The sequence below is a fragment of the Drosophila grimshawi genome, unplaced genomic scaffold (genome assembly GCF_018153295.1).
Source record: "Drosophila grimshawi isolate 15287-2541.00 unplaced genomic scaffold, ASM1815329v1 contig_44, whole genome shotgun sequence".
NCBI classification, from domain to species: domain Eukaryota; kingdom Metazoa; phylum Arthropoda; class Insecta; order Diptera; family Drosophilidae; genus Drosophila; species Drosophila grimshawi.
In genome coordinates, this window is record NW_025063240.1 from 15,839,880 (window position 1) to 15,856,232 (window position 16,353).

At 41.3% G+C, this 16,353-nt stretch overlaps 1 protein-coding gene across 2 annotated transcripts; it reads left to right on the forward strand.

The window, feature by feature from the left end:
- The first annotated feature begins 1,086 nt into the window (after nt 1-1,086).
- On the forward strand, nt 1,087-14,656 carry LOC6557713 (protein rhomboid). 2 transcript variants are annotated; one of them, XM_001984042.2, is made up of 7 exons: nt 1,087-1,272; nt 1,341-1,430; nt 1,785-1,808; nt 1,870-2,046; nt 12,756-12,986; nt 13,058-13,469; nt 13,532-14,656. In XM_001984042.2, exons 1-7 carry the CDS (start codon nt 1,102-1,104, stop codon nt 13,855-13,857), a joined length of 1,431 nt encoding a protein of 476 aa, XP_001984078.1. In that variant the 5' UTR covers nt 1,087-1,101; the 3' UTR covers nt 13,858-14,656. The 2 variants fall into 2 exon arrangements, with proteins under 2 accessions (XP_001984078.1, XP_032598878.1); XM_032742987.2 differs by lacking the exons at nt 1,087-1,272; nt 1,341-1,430; nt 1,785-1,808; nt 1,870-2,046 and adding an exon at nt 11,370-11,546.
- Nucleotides 14,657-16,353: the final 1,697 nt, after the last annotated feature.

Genomic DNA, 16,353 nt, shown 5'->3' on the forward strand with positions numbered 1-16,353 from the left:
TGTTTGTTGTTTTTTGCGTGTTGCGTGGTAAAGCACAAGGAATAACAAACGGTAAACGCGATAAACGATATCAAGATGTGGTTTTAAGAAGCAACATTTTCTCAAGACTTCCTTACTGTGAGTTGCAGCAGCAGCGATTCACAAGTGAATTGAACAAAGTCAACATGTAAAATCACCAAAGGCAAAACAATAGTCGAAAACGGATTCTGCGCACTTCGTCGCCACGAAACGGAAATCGGAAAGTGGTTTGAGTTGTGAGTGGGGAAATAACATCAACATGAAAATGCATTGCTTTTGCTGTTTTGTTAGGTTGTGTTGTGTTGTGTGTTGGGTCGGCTAACGGTTTGCCGGTGCTAAGCAACTGCCAAGTTTGCTGTTTAATTGTGTTCAAGTACTTCCCGTTTTACCTCATCATCATCATCATAGTCAGATCAATAACCTTGCAAATTATAATAAAAAAGAGGGGAAGAGATGACCGGAGACTGAGACTCATGCAATTATTATCTAAAAGATCTGTATTCCGGGCATGAAATAGGCTAAGGTATTGAGTACCGATTTTAGTCTATGATTAAACGGAATTTAAGTTTTCTCTGGCCCACGTAAAGCGAATGCCGCAATTCCAAGCACGACAAATTGCAACAAATTATGTTTCTGCGGGGCGAAATAAATTAACTGGTGGTTCACACACTCTCAAAAACATTTCTCCGATGGGAATTGAACCTCGAACCACAACCAACAAAATGTTCTTCTGTTGCAGCTCAACGCACACAACCAAACAAACGTCGAATCGTTTCTTGGCATTTCAACATATCAAAGACACAAGCTTTGGGAAGGGCACAAAAGCTCTCTGTTAAAAGCTCGCACAGTGTGTAAAAGTTGTTTATAAATGGAATTGAAAATTTGTTCAAGTTGATATTGAATTGATTGAAAATATAAATGCAGAACTAAAATTAATATGTATTTCTTTTATCTCTATTTCTTGCAGCACAGTAGTTATCAGAAACAAATCAGAAACACTGCCAGACTTAGTTGTAAGATCATTTAAAGCGAATTCATTAATAATCCTGGAGCGGATCAGGCGCAACACGGACGCAAGGCGACATGTGGCCCGGCTCCGAGCCAGGCAGCTCGCGAGCATTGGACTTACCCACCAGCCAACAGAATGCAGGCGGTAGTAGTCAGCAGGAGACGCTGGCGGACATCGAGCACATATCGACCATTGCCGGCTCATTGGCCTCCATTGGCACCCTCTCACACACACAGATGCGCTATGTGAGTATTCCATTTTATTACTGATTCCTTTATCAATCAATATTTATTGCATTTTCCTTTCCACTCAGTGCACAAACGATGCCGGCTATGATACGGAACACACATCACTCAACTCCGACTTTGATGAGGCCGAGCTGCGTCGGGAACTGCTCAGAGATGTAGGTTTGAATACATTTTTTGCTCGCAAATTGGAAATTGCTTAAATTGGATTCGCATTTTCTAATGATTTAAAAGTGTTTCAAACTAAGAACGCAAGAAGGAAACTTGTTAAAAATATGAAAAGAAAAAGAAAAGAAAAAGAATTATTTCAAAGGTATTTTCATATTTTTAAATACTTTTGAATGTGGCATTGTAGACAGACTTTTAAGAATATATTATTAAGCTGATATATTCATAAATTTCCCTTTATTATTTTAAAAGTAAAACGATTTCAATTTGCAAGCAAATTCTGTAATTTACATGTGCAATCCTTATAACTTATGTAAATCTCTCGATTCTTATCTCACACGCAGAAATGGAAACTTTTATTTGATATGGTAAGTAAAAGGAGATCTTAACTTAATCATCTATATTAAATATATATTATGTTTATAACAGTTCGATCCGGAGGGCTTTGGCGAGATATCAGTTTGCGAATTTTTAGTCGCATTGCGATCGCCCGAGTTTCTGTCCCAAGTGCCTATGAACAAGCGGGAGCTGTTGCTGGAGCGGGCCAAGAAGGCACAACTGCCGCATGGCCCTGGCTATGTAACATTCCAGGACTTTGTCAACGTGGTAAGTGGCGTCTGTGCATCTAAGTCGTAATCTAAATCGAATTCTCGTGTGTGACCCCTTTTTCGTGCGGCACGAAACAAACAGCAGGATTTAAGTGCAATCGCAGGTGCATGTGGAATGCCCTTGCCCATGTCCATCTCCATGTCCATGACCAAAGTGTAGGCTCGTGTTCAAACACAGAACAGGCAACGGGCAACGGGCAACGTATCCTGCGAGCAGGATTTGCTTTTCTTGTTGTTGTTGTTGTTCTCTCCTGTTTGTGTTGTTTGCACTGTGGCAAATGCAAAAAGTCCATTGGCACTCGCCAAATAAAATGCACCTTCGTCATGGCTGGCTGGCTGCCACACAGCCCCGCCAGCACTGTGTGTGTTTTGGCTGGTCAACAGTTGTTGATGTTGTTGTTGCTGTTATATTTGCTGTCACTGGACTCGAGGATTAGGGCAGCAATGCCTGCATTAGGACTTAAAGTTCCACTTGCATTTGTGGCAGTAAATTGAAAGTTTTTCACTTACCACTGACAAATGCAATTTCGATTTGATTCACACACACACACACAAACACACACTAAACACACACACAAACACACACTAAACACACACAAGGACATACATAATGAATGCCAAATGTATTTCTTGCTTTTCGATTGTTTGCTTGGGCGTCCTCAAAATCATGAATTAGCCAGGCCAACACAAAGTGTGTCTGTTTACCCTTGTCTATTCTTGTGTGTGTGTGGGTGTGTGTATCTATGTGTGTGTGTGTCTAACGGCATTTGTGAATGGGCACAGCACATTCGTTTGTCTTTCTGTTCGTGTCTTTCCCTCGTAATGACATATTCCTTGTTGACACTAAGTAGCTCCTGCTGATAGCCTGCTAACGCGTTTGTCTTTCTTTTTGGTTAATCATTCTAACCCTAATAAATAAAAGTGTTATAGTCTAGGTTGTTTGATTGCCAGATACCCTGTGCTCAAGTTGCACTGCTATAACTGACGAAGGAAGCATCTCCGATCCCATAAAGTATATATATATATATTTCATCAGCATCACTAGTAGAAGCAAGCCAATCTTAGCACATTGAGAGCTAGCGACTTCAAATTTGGACTAATAGTTCTCATATTTTTTTAATTTTATCGATACAAATCGATTACCGATTTTCATAAAAGACACTTGACAAAAGTACTATCAAAAGCCTGATATGCATTTAACAACTGGGTAGAGGGTATCTCCTAGTCGAGCTGTCTCAACTAGATCTAGATTCTACTTGTTGTATCCACTTGTTTGTGGCTATTTTTACAGGGCATCTGCTCGTCGATCACTCTCAAATGAGATCAACTGCAGCATCAGTTTTCAATGCTATCTTTGGAATCGCAGAGATCCTGTCGCGTTGCTCCTTATGCGAAGGTGTCAAGCAAAAAAGGAGACAACGTTGCCTATCAGCGACCAGCAATCGCAGCCTGCTAGGCAAGCTGGGACCACAGACAAGGGGGCAAACTAGGAAGGGGCAGCAAACATGCTACATACAAGATTTTTGCACTTAATTATAAATTTCAATGATCGCAAAACGGGGGTAGAAGGGTGACGAGACGAGGCGGCGGCGGAGTCGGAGTTGGGGGCAAGTCCTTGTTTGGGTCGCTGGCTGAATTAAAGCAGGAATGCCGCAATCGATGGGGCAGCAGGAGCAGGAGCAACATGCGGCATGCATAATGCAAGGCCCGGCGTGGAGGCGATGCCTCCGCCGACATCGATACAATGGAGATTGCCCGATGATTGCTGCATTTTGATTAACAAAAGCTCGCACGTGACAAATCCTTTTATGGCAGCGCAGTGGCCAGGTGAGGCAGCCAGTTGCCCGTTGGCTGTGGCAGCCAGCTGAGGCCAGAGACGTTGGCGGCGCCGACGCGGGGCCAAACGTGTTGAACGTTATGACAACTGCAGGCACGAGACTGTCGATCGTCGATCGTCGTTCGTCAGCACAGGCCGGGGCACATCTGGCCAGGCACAGCAGGCGACACCAGAAACCAGTACAAGTTGCAGCTGAAGGCTCACGCATCCAAACGGAGCACTCAGTGTGTCTGTGTGTGTGGCAAGATCGAAGCATTTATACTCTGCAGTCAGCACAGTTTGAACTTGTTTGACAATTTTGAGAAGAAATAATGCTTTCGTTTCCAATAAGATTATAATTTTAAATAGACATTCTCTGGTACAATTGTAGATTATAGATAAATGAACGATTATTTTATAGAGTGGGGTTTTCAGAAGGTATTTTACAAGAATTCCGACGTAAAGATAGATAAAGATCGAAACTTGTTCTTTCAATTTAGATTTACAATGCGAGAAGCCTAATTTATTGATATAAATTCTACAATTTGAATGTTACACACAATAAATAAAGACCTATTTATCTATATTATATAAACAATATATATATCTAGCTATATATCTGACTGTATTACAAATTGCAGATAGGAAGCTATGCAATTGTTTCTACAACGAATCATTTTCTAATCCCATTTTCAATTCCCTTAATACATTGAAAATAACGAATTAAGTTTCTATACGCGTTTTTCTTCCACAAAGAAAGGAAAAACTCTGTTTTAAAGAAACATGGATTTCATATTTGATCAATTTCGCTAAGCAATTTGAAAGCATTTCATAAAATTCCTTCCTATAAGCTTTTAAAAACCGCAACAAAAAAATTGTTTTTTTGGTTGGAATTTTAAATGGCGATTTAAGCCAAATTCTTATAACTGAATTTGCCAATTATCGAGCGACTCCTGCAAAGAACCCTCAACAGCAGGATATTTTGGATCCGCAAAGGAGCCACAAAGAAAAAATCAAGAAACTTTCGAGGTAGCTCATCAACATTTGTGGCATGAACGTGTATATAATGATTTGCACACTTGCCATTTAGCTGACAATCCAAGGGTACATGGCTTTTAATTGCAGGCCAAACAAAAAAAATAAAATAAAACAAAAAAATAAACACAAAAAATACAAAAATAAATAACAACAGAAGCAGGAACGTTGAGTGGAAAGAATTCTTGCATTAATCAGAAAGTCAAACGGAGCTGCTGCTGCCATTCAAGCATTCGATCATAAGCGAAAGCAATTGGTGAATCGCAAGTTGCAAGTTGCATGTTGCAAGACACAGAGACTCAACTCTCAAGTCGCTTCCATTATCATAATCAGCGGCGCAGCTGGCAGACGCCAAAAGCCCAAGCCGCAGTCGCAGTCGCAATGCCAGCCAGCCAGCCAGCCAGCCAGCTGAACCTGTGCCGAGCACGCACCAAGAAATTCCTGTGGCTTGTCGCATTGCAGGCGGAAGAAGGCGGCATCGGGTTGGTTGGGGCAGGGAATGTCTGCCAGGCAGCGAGGAATGTCCAACTGGCTGCCAGCTGGCGACATTGTCTGCCCGCCGATCGGGTTTATTGAATAAACATTGAGTTGAGGCTACTCCTCTGCTGTCCGCTCTCCTGTCCAGTTCCATCCACCATTGCTTGGTGGCGTCTCCACTGCTGATTTGCAGCGCTGATAGGCGGTGGAATCAGATCAGCCGAAGCCGCGGACTTTGGAGCCACCGAACGTTTGCCTTTCGAAGGTGCAAAATGCCTTGCGCCTTGGACTCGGGGGACGCAAGTCATCGGGAGACTGGCCAGCAGTCTCTCCCGAGCGCACATAGATCGTTGGACGCGGTATTAAATCAATGCCAATCCATAAATGGGTCTCCGCAGCGATGCGCGTAGATTGAATTGGAATCTCTCAGTGAGCGATTTCATTATTCCACAATAAAATATCGCAAATCGCATGAAAAACGGCCACTTTAGAACGGTCTGCCTTTGTCCAATTCCAGGTAAACACCACCACTTGGAGTGAGTGGCTTCCAGGTGTGAATGTGCTCCATGTTAGTCCATTTGAGAGCAGTCGCTTCAGCTCTGCAATCATAATTCCAGTAAATGCTTACGTGGGGTTAATTAGTATTATGAAGAAGTGAATGCCTGAAAAAATAAAATAAAATTCTTGAGGTGATTTTTAGTTGAGTAATGATTATAATTATAAAAGTCCCTTTTCCCCATTTTCATAGTTTCCATATTCAAAAGTGTTAATCTACTTAAATTAAAAGTGTTTTCAGTTTTTGAGCAATTAAAATTCCCAATTCAATTCAATTATAATTAAAGTTATAAAGGAAGGCTGTCTAAGGAAGGATTCACTTTTCTTCTACTCTTCAGCACAGTCATAATTTTTGTACTCTGTCTGCTTTTTCTTATAATAAACTGAGAGCAGTTTATCAAACTAGTTTTAAGCCACATTTTCAGCGGCTTTAAGGCCAATAAAAACCTTTATGATTTTCCATTTGGAGCAAAACTGCATTCGTTCGATTATCTGCTTTTTATATCAATCCATCTATCTACACCCAAAAAATGCAAGCAAAAAATGGCAGCATTTTTTTTTGCTGGGATCGTTCCAACATTCGTTTTGACTTGTGGCCCATGCCGAAAACGTGACAATGCCAAGGATGGCCAGCCGTCGCAAGAGGAGTAGCTGAGGAGAGGAGAGGACGAGGAGATGGCTACTGTTGCTGTTGTAACTCCTGCTTCTGCGGCTCCTGCTGCTGCGGCTCCTGCTGCTGCTGCTGACGATGTTTGGCCAATGGTCAATTTGGCAGCAGTTTATTTTGATTGTTGTGCAACCGGGGCAAGGATAACGATGTGAACACGAATTGGCAAAGCACCAACTGCAACTATGCAACATAGATAGAGGCACACACACACACACACACACACGCACAAATTGATAACTGCTCTGGCTGCTGTAGGATATTCTTTTGCCATAGTCACGAAATGTGCTGATAATGATTCGTGCAACTCTTTTTGCATTGTGCTTTTGGGTGCCTCGATGTGGGTGGCATCGATGTCCTGCGGACAGGCACATGCTACTTCATTGACTGCATTTGTCTCAGCTTGCCCAATAATCGCTTATGCATTTTTTCTGCACTTTATGTGTACCCTGAACACATTCAAAATGGGTATCATCAACTAGTGCAAAACTGATTAACTGGCAGATCAAGATCGGATAAGAAACACTGATTTTCTCAATTGAAATCATGTTTTCATATTGAACAAACTGATAACAGCAAGTCTGCCATGTATTTAAGGGTATTTCCCAGTGGCGTTCTCTCTTCTTAGTTGTCTTTGGATGTTTGGAGAGTGGCAGGTGCAGGTGTGAATCTTAGATTGCTTAACCACAGCAATTGCTTGGAATTTGGTTTGACGTAGTCTGTGCCGTGCTCATTAGTCAGGTAACCATCGGCAATCAAATTAGACTGGCCGTAATGGCCACAACTAATTATGTTGAATCAAATTTAAATTGCCGTCAGCCAGCAGCGCACCTGACATTTATGATGGCACTAAAACAAACACAGACAAACACACACAACTAGCACTCTTTCCCCGCGATCCTCAACATTTTTTTTGGCAGCCGTCGCATTGCAAAAGGTCAATGGAACGAGGCAATGACGCCAGCGTGGACATACAGATGCCACTGATGATGACCCTGCACTCTGGCTGTGTCAAGCTCAAGTGCCTCGCATAATTGTGACGTTGCTGTTGGTGTTGCCGTTGTAGTTGGGCGGAAGCGCAGGCGGACGCGGGCACGGGGCGCGCATCATTAACCTGTGCCCAAATAAAAAATGAAAACAAAAATTAGAAAAACCAAAAACTAGCTGAAGATTAGATACACTCACCAAAGCAGACTCGCAACTGCTCTTCTACAAATAGAATAGGAGTCTATTGGTCTCTTTACTATATTTATCAAAAAACGGATATATCTGCAAGTGATGCTGATCAATAATATATATGTATATATATACCTTATGGGGTATATAATTATAATTTGCACGCTTTCAAAAACGGATGTATTCTTTCCAGGTATGGCCAAATAACTGAGATCCTCCTATGGGCTGCTTTCTACCAGATTTCTTACTTGAGTCAACCACTAAAAATGCGATTTTTTAATTTAAAATCAGTATTAATTAATTATTGGTTACATATTCAATGACAAAGCAGTAATACTCTCTGCCAAAATTAGTCGTAATGAGAGACATCAAGTGCGTAGCAGCGACTGCTAGGACACGCGTTGGCCATGCTTGCACCTTGTTGCAACAACAGCAGCAGCAGCAGCGGGGCAGCTGATAGTGTTGGTGGTGGGGGGAAGGCATTAGGCTATGCCGTGTGCAGTCGCTCGGAAAACATTGAAAAAACTACAGAGGAACATATCAAATAAAATTTGATTGTTAGTCAGTGGCACTGATATCCGATTACTAGAAAAACATGCAAGTACACACAGAGAGAGTGAGAGAGGGGGAGGGAGAGGGAGAGTCTGGTTGGCAGGCTGTGTTCTCATTTTCAGCATTAGGGGCACGCCCATTTGGACTCCTACCCATCGCACGACTAGTTGCCAACAATGCGTGCGCTAAGTGGAATAAAGACTCGTTATTGTTGTTGGTCTTGTTGTTTTCCATTTCCATTTTGGCAATCTTTTAGCGACGAGCTGCCAAACAAAGACGTGGAGTGGCTTCAGGCTGCGCCACGTTTGCTTTTGTGCCCGCTGCGTGTCATTCCATTTCCGCCTGCCACGAATCCAAATCGCAAATCAAACAAAAACGACGACGACGACGACGAGAACGACAGCTGCTCCTTGGCTTTGCATATGTGGCACATATCCTTGCAGGGCGCCCATTGTGAGTGTGCGTGTGTGCAAGAGCGGGGCAATCTTGAATCTATATAGCCAAACGAATATAGCTTTTGATTTGCACAAAGCCAGCCAGCCAGCTACCTTCTTGAAGCTAGCCTCCTCCCCATCTCTACTCTCCTCTCCACTCCACGACAATCGAGGCGGCGTCAAAGGCCAAAACGTCAAAGCGGCAGCAATCTCAAATCAAGTCTTGACACACATATACATCTATATATATGTTGTTGTTCTGCAGACAGGAAACAACTGCAGCAAAAGGTGCAAACGAACTTCCGCTCCAAATCAGTTTTCGATTTGGCTTCAGCTGCTGCTGTTTCAGTTGTTTGTTTGCTGCTTTTTGTTTTTTTTTTTTTTGATACGCGGCACGCGCTGTGTTTAATCAGATGCAAAATGAAACTTGACTTTCGACTTGGTCTAGAGGAAGAATCTGGCAGCTCGTCGGACTCATCTGCGTTATATAGGCTAATCAATTATCATCATCATCAGCATCATCATCAGCTGACAGCAGTAGCAAAACGATTGAAAGGCTGATTACCTTTCAGGACGACCTCTAATTACACCAAAGAGTAGTAGCAAAACAGAAACAGAAGCAGGAGCAGAAGCAGCAGCAACAGCAGCAGCAGCAACAGCAGCAGCAGCAGCAGCAGCAGCATCAGGAGTTGGAGTATCATCGGGGGCGCCAGGTTCTGCAAAGGCAAATGTGACTTTAATGAGTAAAAATGTGATAATTAGTAGACGCCAGAGAGGCCGACAAAGACATGCACACCAACAAAAAAAAATGACAGTAATTATGCGTTGAGTAAAAACCATTTGAGCCAGGCCCAAATTACTCACAGGACGGCCGAGCCATCAACAAAAACAGTAGGAACAACAAGTGCCTCAAGTTGCTTGTGGAAAGATGCTGCTAAGCCACATTTTCCATTTCCACCTGCGGCCAAGCAATGCAAAGTTGACTTGCTGCATTGTTCAAATATTATTATTCAATTAAATGAAAAACAATAAACAAAAATATCTAAAGCTAACAAAATATTTGAGTGACAATTTGGGGTGCATGGATTCAATATAAAATCAGTTATTTTTAAGTTAAGTCAAATAGTTGGTCAAATAATCTATTCACGACTCATACTAATTTTGAATTAAAAATTTAACTTATAAACTTGAGTTGTTTTACAGTCTCAACAAATTCGAGTTAAGAATTTTGCATACAGTTAAAGAATTTATATATATTCAATGCTCATACTAATTTTCAATTAAAAAGTCAACTTATGGCATAAGTTTAGCCTATTTTTCTTGGAGTTTTAAACGATTTCGAGTTACAAACGTCAAAAAGTTCGAGCTAGGAACACGCAATAAGCTGCAGAAAATATGATTGTAAGAAGTGCCACAGCAAGACAAATTCAACGCAAATGTAAATTCAAATCGTTATATATGTTGAGATTATTGGCCGGATTTATAGCCCGGCTCATTGCTGGCCTGGTTTCATGGGCACAGTTTATAAATATTGCTTAACTGCATGGAATAAAAATGTCAACACGCTCAATGAGGGCACATAAAATGCATAATGGAGTGCACAGCGTTTTTTCCTTCCTCCTCCCTCTTTTCGTCGCCAGCGAAGATGTCCTTTTTTGCGCATAGCCCATGGCTAACAAAAACACTCACACACACAGGCACAGGCACAGGCGCTGGCAAACAAACGCAGCAACGTAATTCAAAGGAATTTTTTTCGTAGGTGTTCCTCTTAAATAGATGCCGCCGTCGCCGCCGACGTTCCTCTGTCCCAATGTTGACCATATCGTGAATGATGTTGACTGTTTCTGTTCGTTGTGTGTGTGGGGGGGAGTGTGTTAAATGTTTTGCGTCAATTTGTCGCTTTATGTTTTGCGACCCAAAAACACGCTGCCCACATTCACATCCACAATCGTCCACACATCGTTGTCGTCCCTCTCCTGTGAATGAGGCACAAAATAGAATTATGTACATACAGTTAAATGAAAGCGGATTGTATGTGGGAAATATATATATATTTATATGTATATATGTATTGCATATTTTACCTGGTTTGGTTGCCGTCGTCATGACGTCATGCGGTGCGACCGCTTCGTAATGTCATTATCAGGCTCAGCCGCAAGGACACCATGTGTGTGTGCGGGGAGAGAGAGAGAGAGAGAGGGAGAGTGCTCAATGTAATTCGCACACCCCGTGGTGAACGTCACAAAACAAATGATAAACAATTATTTTGTTACCAAATGTTCCGGCCCGATTTAGTTGCTGCCGCCTCATCGTTTGATCTCTTGTTTGTTGGCCAAACCAGATTTATCACAATTTCACAATGCATTTGGGTGTTCCCATTGTCCTCATTCAGCAGCCACTAACAATTTAATACGTAGAAAATTGCAAATCGGAAGTAAAATGTTTGGCCTATTTGAATTTTTGCAGCGAAGAATTGCAATTGATAAAGGATGAGCAGATAATGGCAAATGCAACTCTGGCTGATTGGCAGCAAGTGTTGTCAGCATTGCCAAATTGAAGAATTAAAGCAAAGTTCGCAAAACTTAAGCAACGCGCGACGCTGCATCTTGTGTAACAGAACTTGATTTAGTTTAAATGTTAAGTGTACATTTGTTTATTGTTTATTAATGCAATATTGAGCATTATGTTAACGAGCTGTTGGGCAAAGTGATAACATAATTATTGCCATTCGAATTTGCGTCAGTATCAAAAAGGCGAAAATCGTGTCAAATTAGTGTTTTTATTGTGTAAGTATGCACTAAATGTTCAAAATACGCAATTTATTGCTTTCATTAAATAATTTTCGTTCTTTTCAATGAGCTAGTAAAATTGATGCCGTAATAATTGCGTTTGACCGCATGCATAATGTGTTTATGAGTGTGAGTGTGGTTGATGGGAGAAGGAGGAGTGTAATGAAGAGAGTACGAATTGCAAGTTTAATGGCCTGGCTGGTTGGCTGGTCCCGCAGGCGATTCCTCAATTAAATCAAATTTGATAATTACTAATATTAGACTGTCGCGCGACTGGCTAACTAGAAGCGACACTTGTTTAACCTCCCACGGACAAACAGCGCCGCTTGCGGCTGCCAGCGGAAGTAACTATTTTATACGCCTTCCTCTTTTGTTTGCCATTCCGCTTGCGAGCTTAATTTGTGAATGGTTTTTGCTTTGTTTGTATACCCTGTGCAATGGCAAATGACTGAGTGGGGGGCTTGCAAACTTTTACGTGAGTAAAAGGAGAATAATAGATGTGTGCATATTAGTATACATTTGTTTACTTCATATATTGATGGGTATTTTTTAGTCAGGCACTTCCATTTAATTATTTTTTTCGTTTTCATAATCGTGTGTTTTAATTGCGCGTAGGCTTCATTTGGATTTTCTTGTTGGTGGTTGTCACAGTCTCAGTTTTAATTAAACACAATACACATTTTCCGCCTTTTGCAGATTTTTCGTATTGTTTTTGTTGTGTTTTTTTGTTAGTTTTTATGAGCCCCGTAATTGCTCTCGCCCAGTTCTCGTCGCATCGCGTTTGGAACATCTTAATTACATAATAAAAATGATTTCGTTTTGCAATCGCGCTGAGTGCGACCAACTCTAGCTTAGTCTTAATTCGGTAGCAATCTGACTTTTTGTCTTACACTCGTTTTCATAATTTTATGGCTCGTTTAGTTTTGTGGCTTAAATGTTATGTAGTAGCGTCTTTTTGCAGATTTCGTCGACAGATATGCGAGCCAGAAATAAATAGTTTCCAAGGTTTTTATCTCATCTTTGCGCTCTCTTAGGCTTTTAATTTGGCATAGGCAAAAAATGGAAATTGGACAGCTGATTTCAGCATTGACGCACGTTAGAAGATTGAAGATTGCTAATGGGAATTTCCATTTCAATTTCCAGATCTTTTGACCTGAATCAAATAAACTTAATTATTTATAATATTTATATTTGCAACATCCACAGATGAGCGGCAAGCGAACGCGCAGCTTCAAATGCGCTGTGCATCAGCGGGATCGGGAAGTGTGCTCTGAGAACGATTTTCAGCTGGTGCTCAGTGAGCCGCCGCTCTTCAGGAAGATGGTGCATGCCGTGGCCGTCGAGGTGCTGCCGGAGGAGCGTGATCGTAAATACTATGCGGATCGCTATACATGCTGCCCGCCCCCATTCTTCATCATACTGGTCACAATCATTGAGGTATCTAGTCTAGATATATACATATATTACATTACTTGCATACATATTGAGTTTTGTTGGCAATTTGTTAGCTGGCCTTCTTTGTGTATCACTCGCTGGCGATGGGAGAGACGGCGCCATCGGGTCCCATACCCACCGATTCCATGTTCATTTACCGGCCCGATAAGCGTCACGAGATCTGGCGATTTGTGCTATATATGGTGCTGCATGCCGGCTGGTTTCATCTCGGCTTCAATGTGGCCGTTCAGCTGCTCTTTGGACTGCCGCTGGAGATGGTGCATGGATCGTCGCGCATCGCCTGCATTTATTTCTCGGGCGTGCTCGCCGGCTCCCTGGGCACCAGCATCTTTGATCCGGAGGTGTTTCTGGTTGGCGCCAGTGGCGGTGTTTATGCCCTGCTGGCGGCACATCTGGCCAATGTGCTGCTCAACTACCATCAGATGCGCTACGGTGTCCTGCGCATCGCATTCATACTCATCTTTGGTAAGGATTTCACTTCCTTTTTGTTATTTATACAGTTTTTGGGTTTAATCTGTCGCTTGCAGCCTCTTTTGACTTTGGGTTCGCCATCTATGCGCGTTACGCTGGCGAGGATTCGCTGCCTGGTCAGATGGGCGGCAGTTCGGCAGCAGTCTCGTATGTGGCACATTTGGCTGGCGCTGTGGCAGGTCTAACCATCGGTCTGCTGGTGCTCAAGAACTTTGAGCAGAAGTTGCATGAACAATTGCTCTGGTGGATCGCGCTGGGCACGTATACGGCCCTCGTCGTCTTTGCCGTGGCCTTCAATGTGCTCAATGGCGTCACCTTGTTCAACATGCGTGTGGAGAAGATTCGCTTCACCGAGACGTACTTCAATGACTTTCAAGTATAACACACAGGACACCCAGGAGGCTGCCCCCCAAAGAAAAAGTTGATTATCGATTATTTTGTTATTCTTTATTTTGGATTCGTTAATGTTTTTTTTTGTTATTTAGTTTATTGTTTGCCCCAATTGGACAGTGAATAAGTTTATAGTTTCATCGTTTTGTTGTACAGACACGCTATATATATATATATGTATGATATATATATATATACATATATACTTACATATTTGTACAGTGTAGACAATCGTCACTTTCTCTACGTAATTAACGCATTTTGTTCAACGCTTCGTTTTACAAGTACAAAAGCTGGAAAATGAACTTGAAATCGATAAGAAACCATATACATCTAGGGTATATGTATTTATTTACAAGAAATCGGAACTGATTAGATTTACATATATACATACAACTTGATGCTCAAGGGATATTTGCAAATCACAAATTTAGAACTATTTTTCTATAGGCTTAAGCAAGAGATACAACAGCTGTAAAATAAAATATGCTTAAGTGCTAAAATGCGCATATATATTGAAACCGATATTGGAAAGTCCAAGCATTTATTCCAAACATTTTTCCGAACTGTCCCACTGCAGGCCTTACATATACAATGAATAACGTATATTCTCGAGACTACCTCAAATTGGTAAACGTAGTTAAGTTTAAATTGCCCTTATGAAAGAAATCATCACTGCCAGCATTAGTGAATTATAAAAAAACAAAACAAAACAAGCAAACAGCACCAATTGAAATGTATTTTGTAAATATTTTGAAAAGCTAATAAAGTAATCTAAATGAAAACGGAAATGAGCTACGAGTATTTTTCTTTAATGATTTTTATGTAGACGGTAAGTACGCCTGATGGATATATATTCTTGATTAGCATGAAATACAAAGTAAAGTGTAAAGCAGATGAAAAAAAAAGAAAAAGAAAAGAAAAACTGGAACTAACTGCAAATTGTTTTGCTTTGTGCTGCTTGCTGACTGAAAACTGATTGCCTTTTTATTATTAGTTGCTGCTGCTGCTGCAGATTTCCCGTCTACTTGCGACTTTTACTCGATGTTCAGACAAATGTACACACAAACTGGGAAAATGCTAATCTGACGCTGAACTGTTCAATTAAAATTGAAACGCGTAATTATAATACTTAAATTGTGTTTAATCAATGTACGCGCAGCATTAACAATATCAAAGAAGCGCCGTGTATTTGTTTCTTTTTTTTTTATAGTTTCTATGCAAGCTGCAAATTGTTATTGCTTTTTTTTTCTGAACACACAAAAAATCGGAAGAGAAGATGAGCTGCTTTTTATGTCGTTGTTGCTGTTGCCATTGGCGCATTGCGAAACTCGCCAAATGCGCGCTGCTTTTAAGTAAATATAAACTACTCAACTAAAATGCTTTTAAAGGGATTATTTCTTGTATTTTTTTTTGGTGCGTTCAAAAAAGTTTAATGAATGGAAATTAACAAAGGATGCAAAGAAATCAAATCTGAAGAGAGGGTCAGCTGCTGTTTATCTTCTGCTAAGAAAGTTCAAAGTGAAAGACATGGAAATTGTAGAGATTTTAATGATGTTTAGAATTTCCGGTGAAATTAATTTACAATCGATCTATATGCAAAATAAAAATGTATTAAAATTTATATAATACAACTGTGAAAATGCTCTTGCACAGCAAACACACATAAAGTGGAAGTGGTAGTATTTAACTGGTAGTCGTGTTTCCTTGACTTACGGACTTTTAGCATTGCTTACGGGTTTCTCATAACCCATTTATGTGTCGGGCATAGAGCAAGCACTCAATACTGAAACACATGTCATAAATGTTAAAGATAAGTCGTAAAATTTTAAAATGTTAGATTTTATCTATATAAATGTACATATTGGCGACATCTTGAGACACGCAAGCTTTTTTTTTTAAAACTTTTAAGGTGCTATAAAAGATTTGAACATGGCATCCATCTCTATCAAAAGCGTTGCGTGTTAAAGGGGCGAGCCGAGGGCGGTCCTACTTTGACAGTGAAATGCGAAAAACTGTAGAAATTTTCATGACAGTTTCGTGCACGCACCTGGGACACGGCCAACTGTCAGAGCTACCCCGGGAACTACTCTAACCATCACACCCCATCCTTCACACCCCATGCTTCACACGCCACCCTTCACACCCCACCCTTTACACCCCATCCTTCACATCCCACGACCAGTTGGGCTGTCAACAAAGCGTTGTACCTTGTCTTTTTGCTGTGGCACTGTTTTTGTTATGCTGGCGATGTCTCACTCACAGATGCCCCAAACCCCATACCCCATACCCCATGCTCCATGGTCCGTGCCAGGCAAACCCATGCTTTGCCTAAAAAATAACAGCTCCCAGTTCGCATTGACATGCTCCTTCACCATTCATTTCAGCAAATCCCGGCGGACTCGAGTTTACGTTTGTTTGAGCATATTTCAACGTTAGTCATTCGTCAGGCGTTGTCAGACAAACAACCAAAAAGGAGCGAGTCCAA

Coding starts and splice junctions, on each gene's coding strand:
- LOC6557713 (XM_001984042.2), top strand. CDS start 1,102: ATGTGGCCCGGCTCCGAGCCAGGCAGCTCGCGAGCATTGGACTTACCC. Junction 1,273..1,340: donor CACACACACAGATGCGCTAT/GTGAGTATTCCA, acceptor CTTTCCACTCAG/TGCACAAACGATGCCGGCTA. Junction 1,809..1,869: donor GGAAACTTTTATTTGATATG/GTAAGTAAAAGG, acceptor TGTTTATAACAG/TTCGATCCGGAGGGCTTTGG.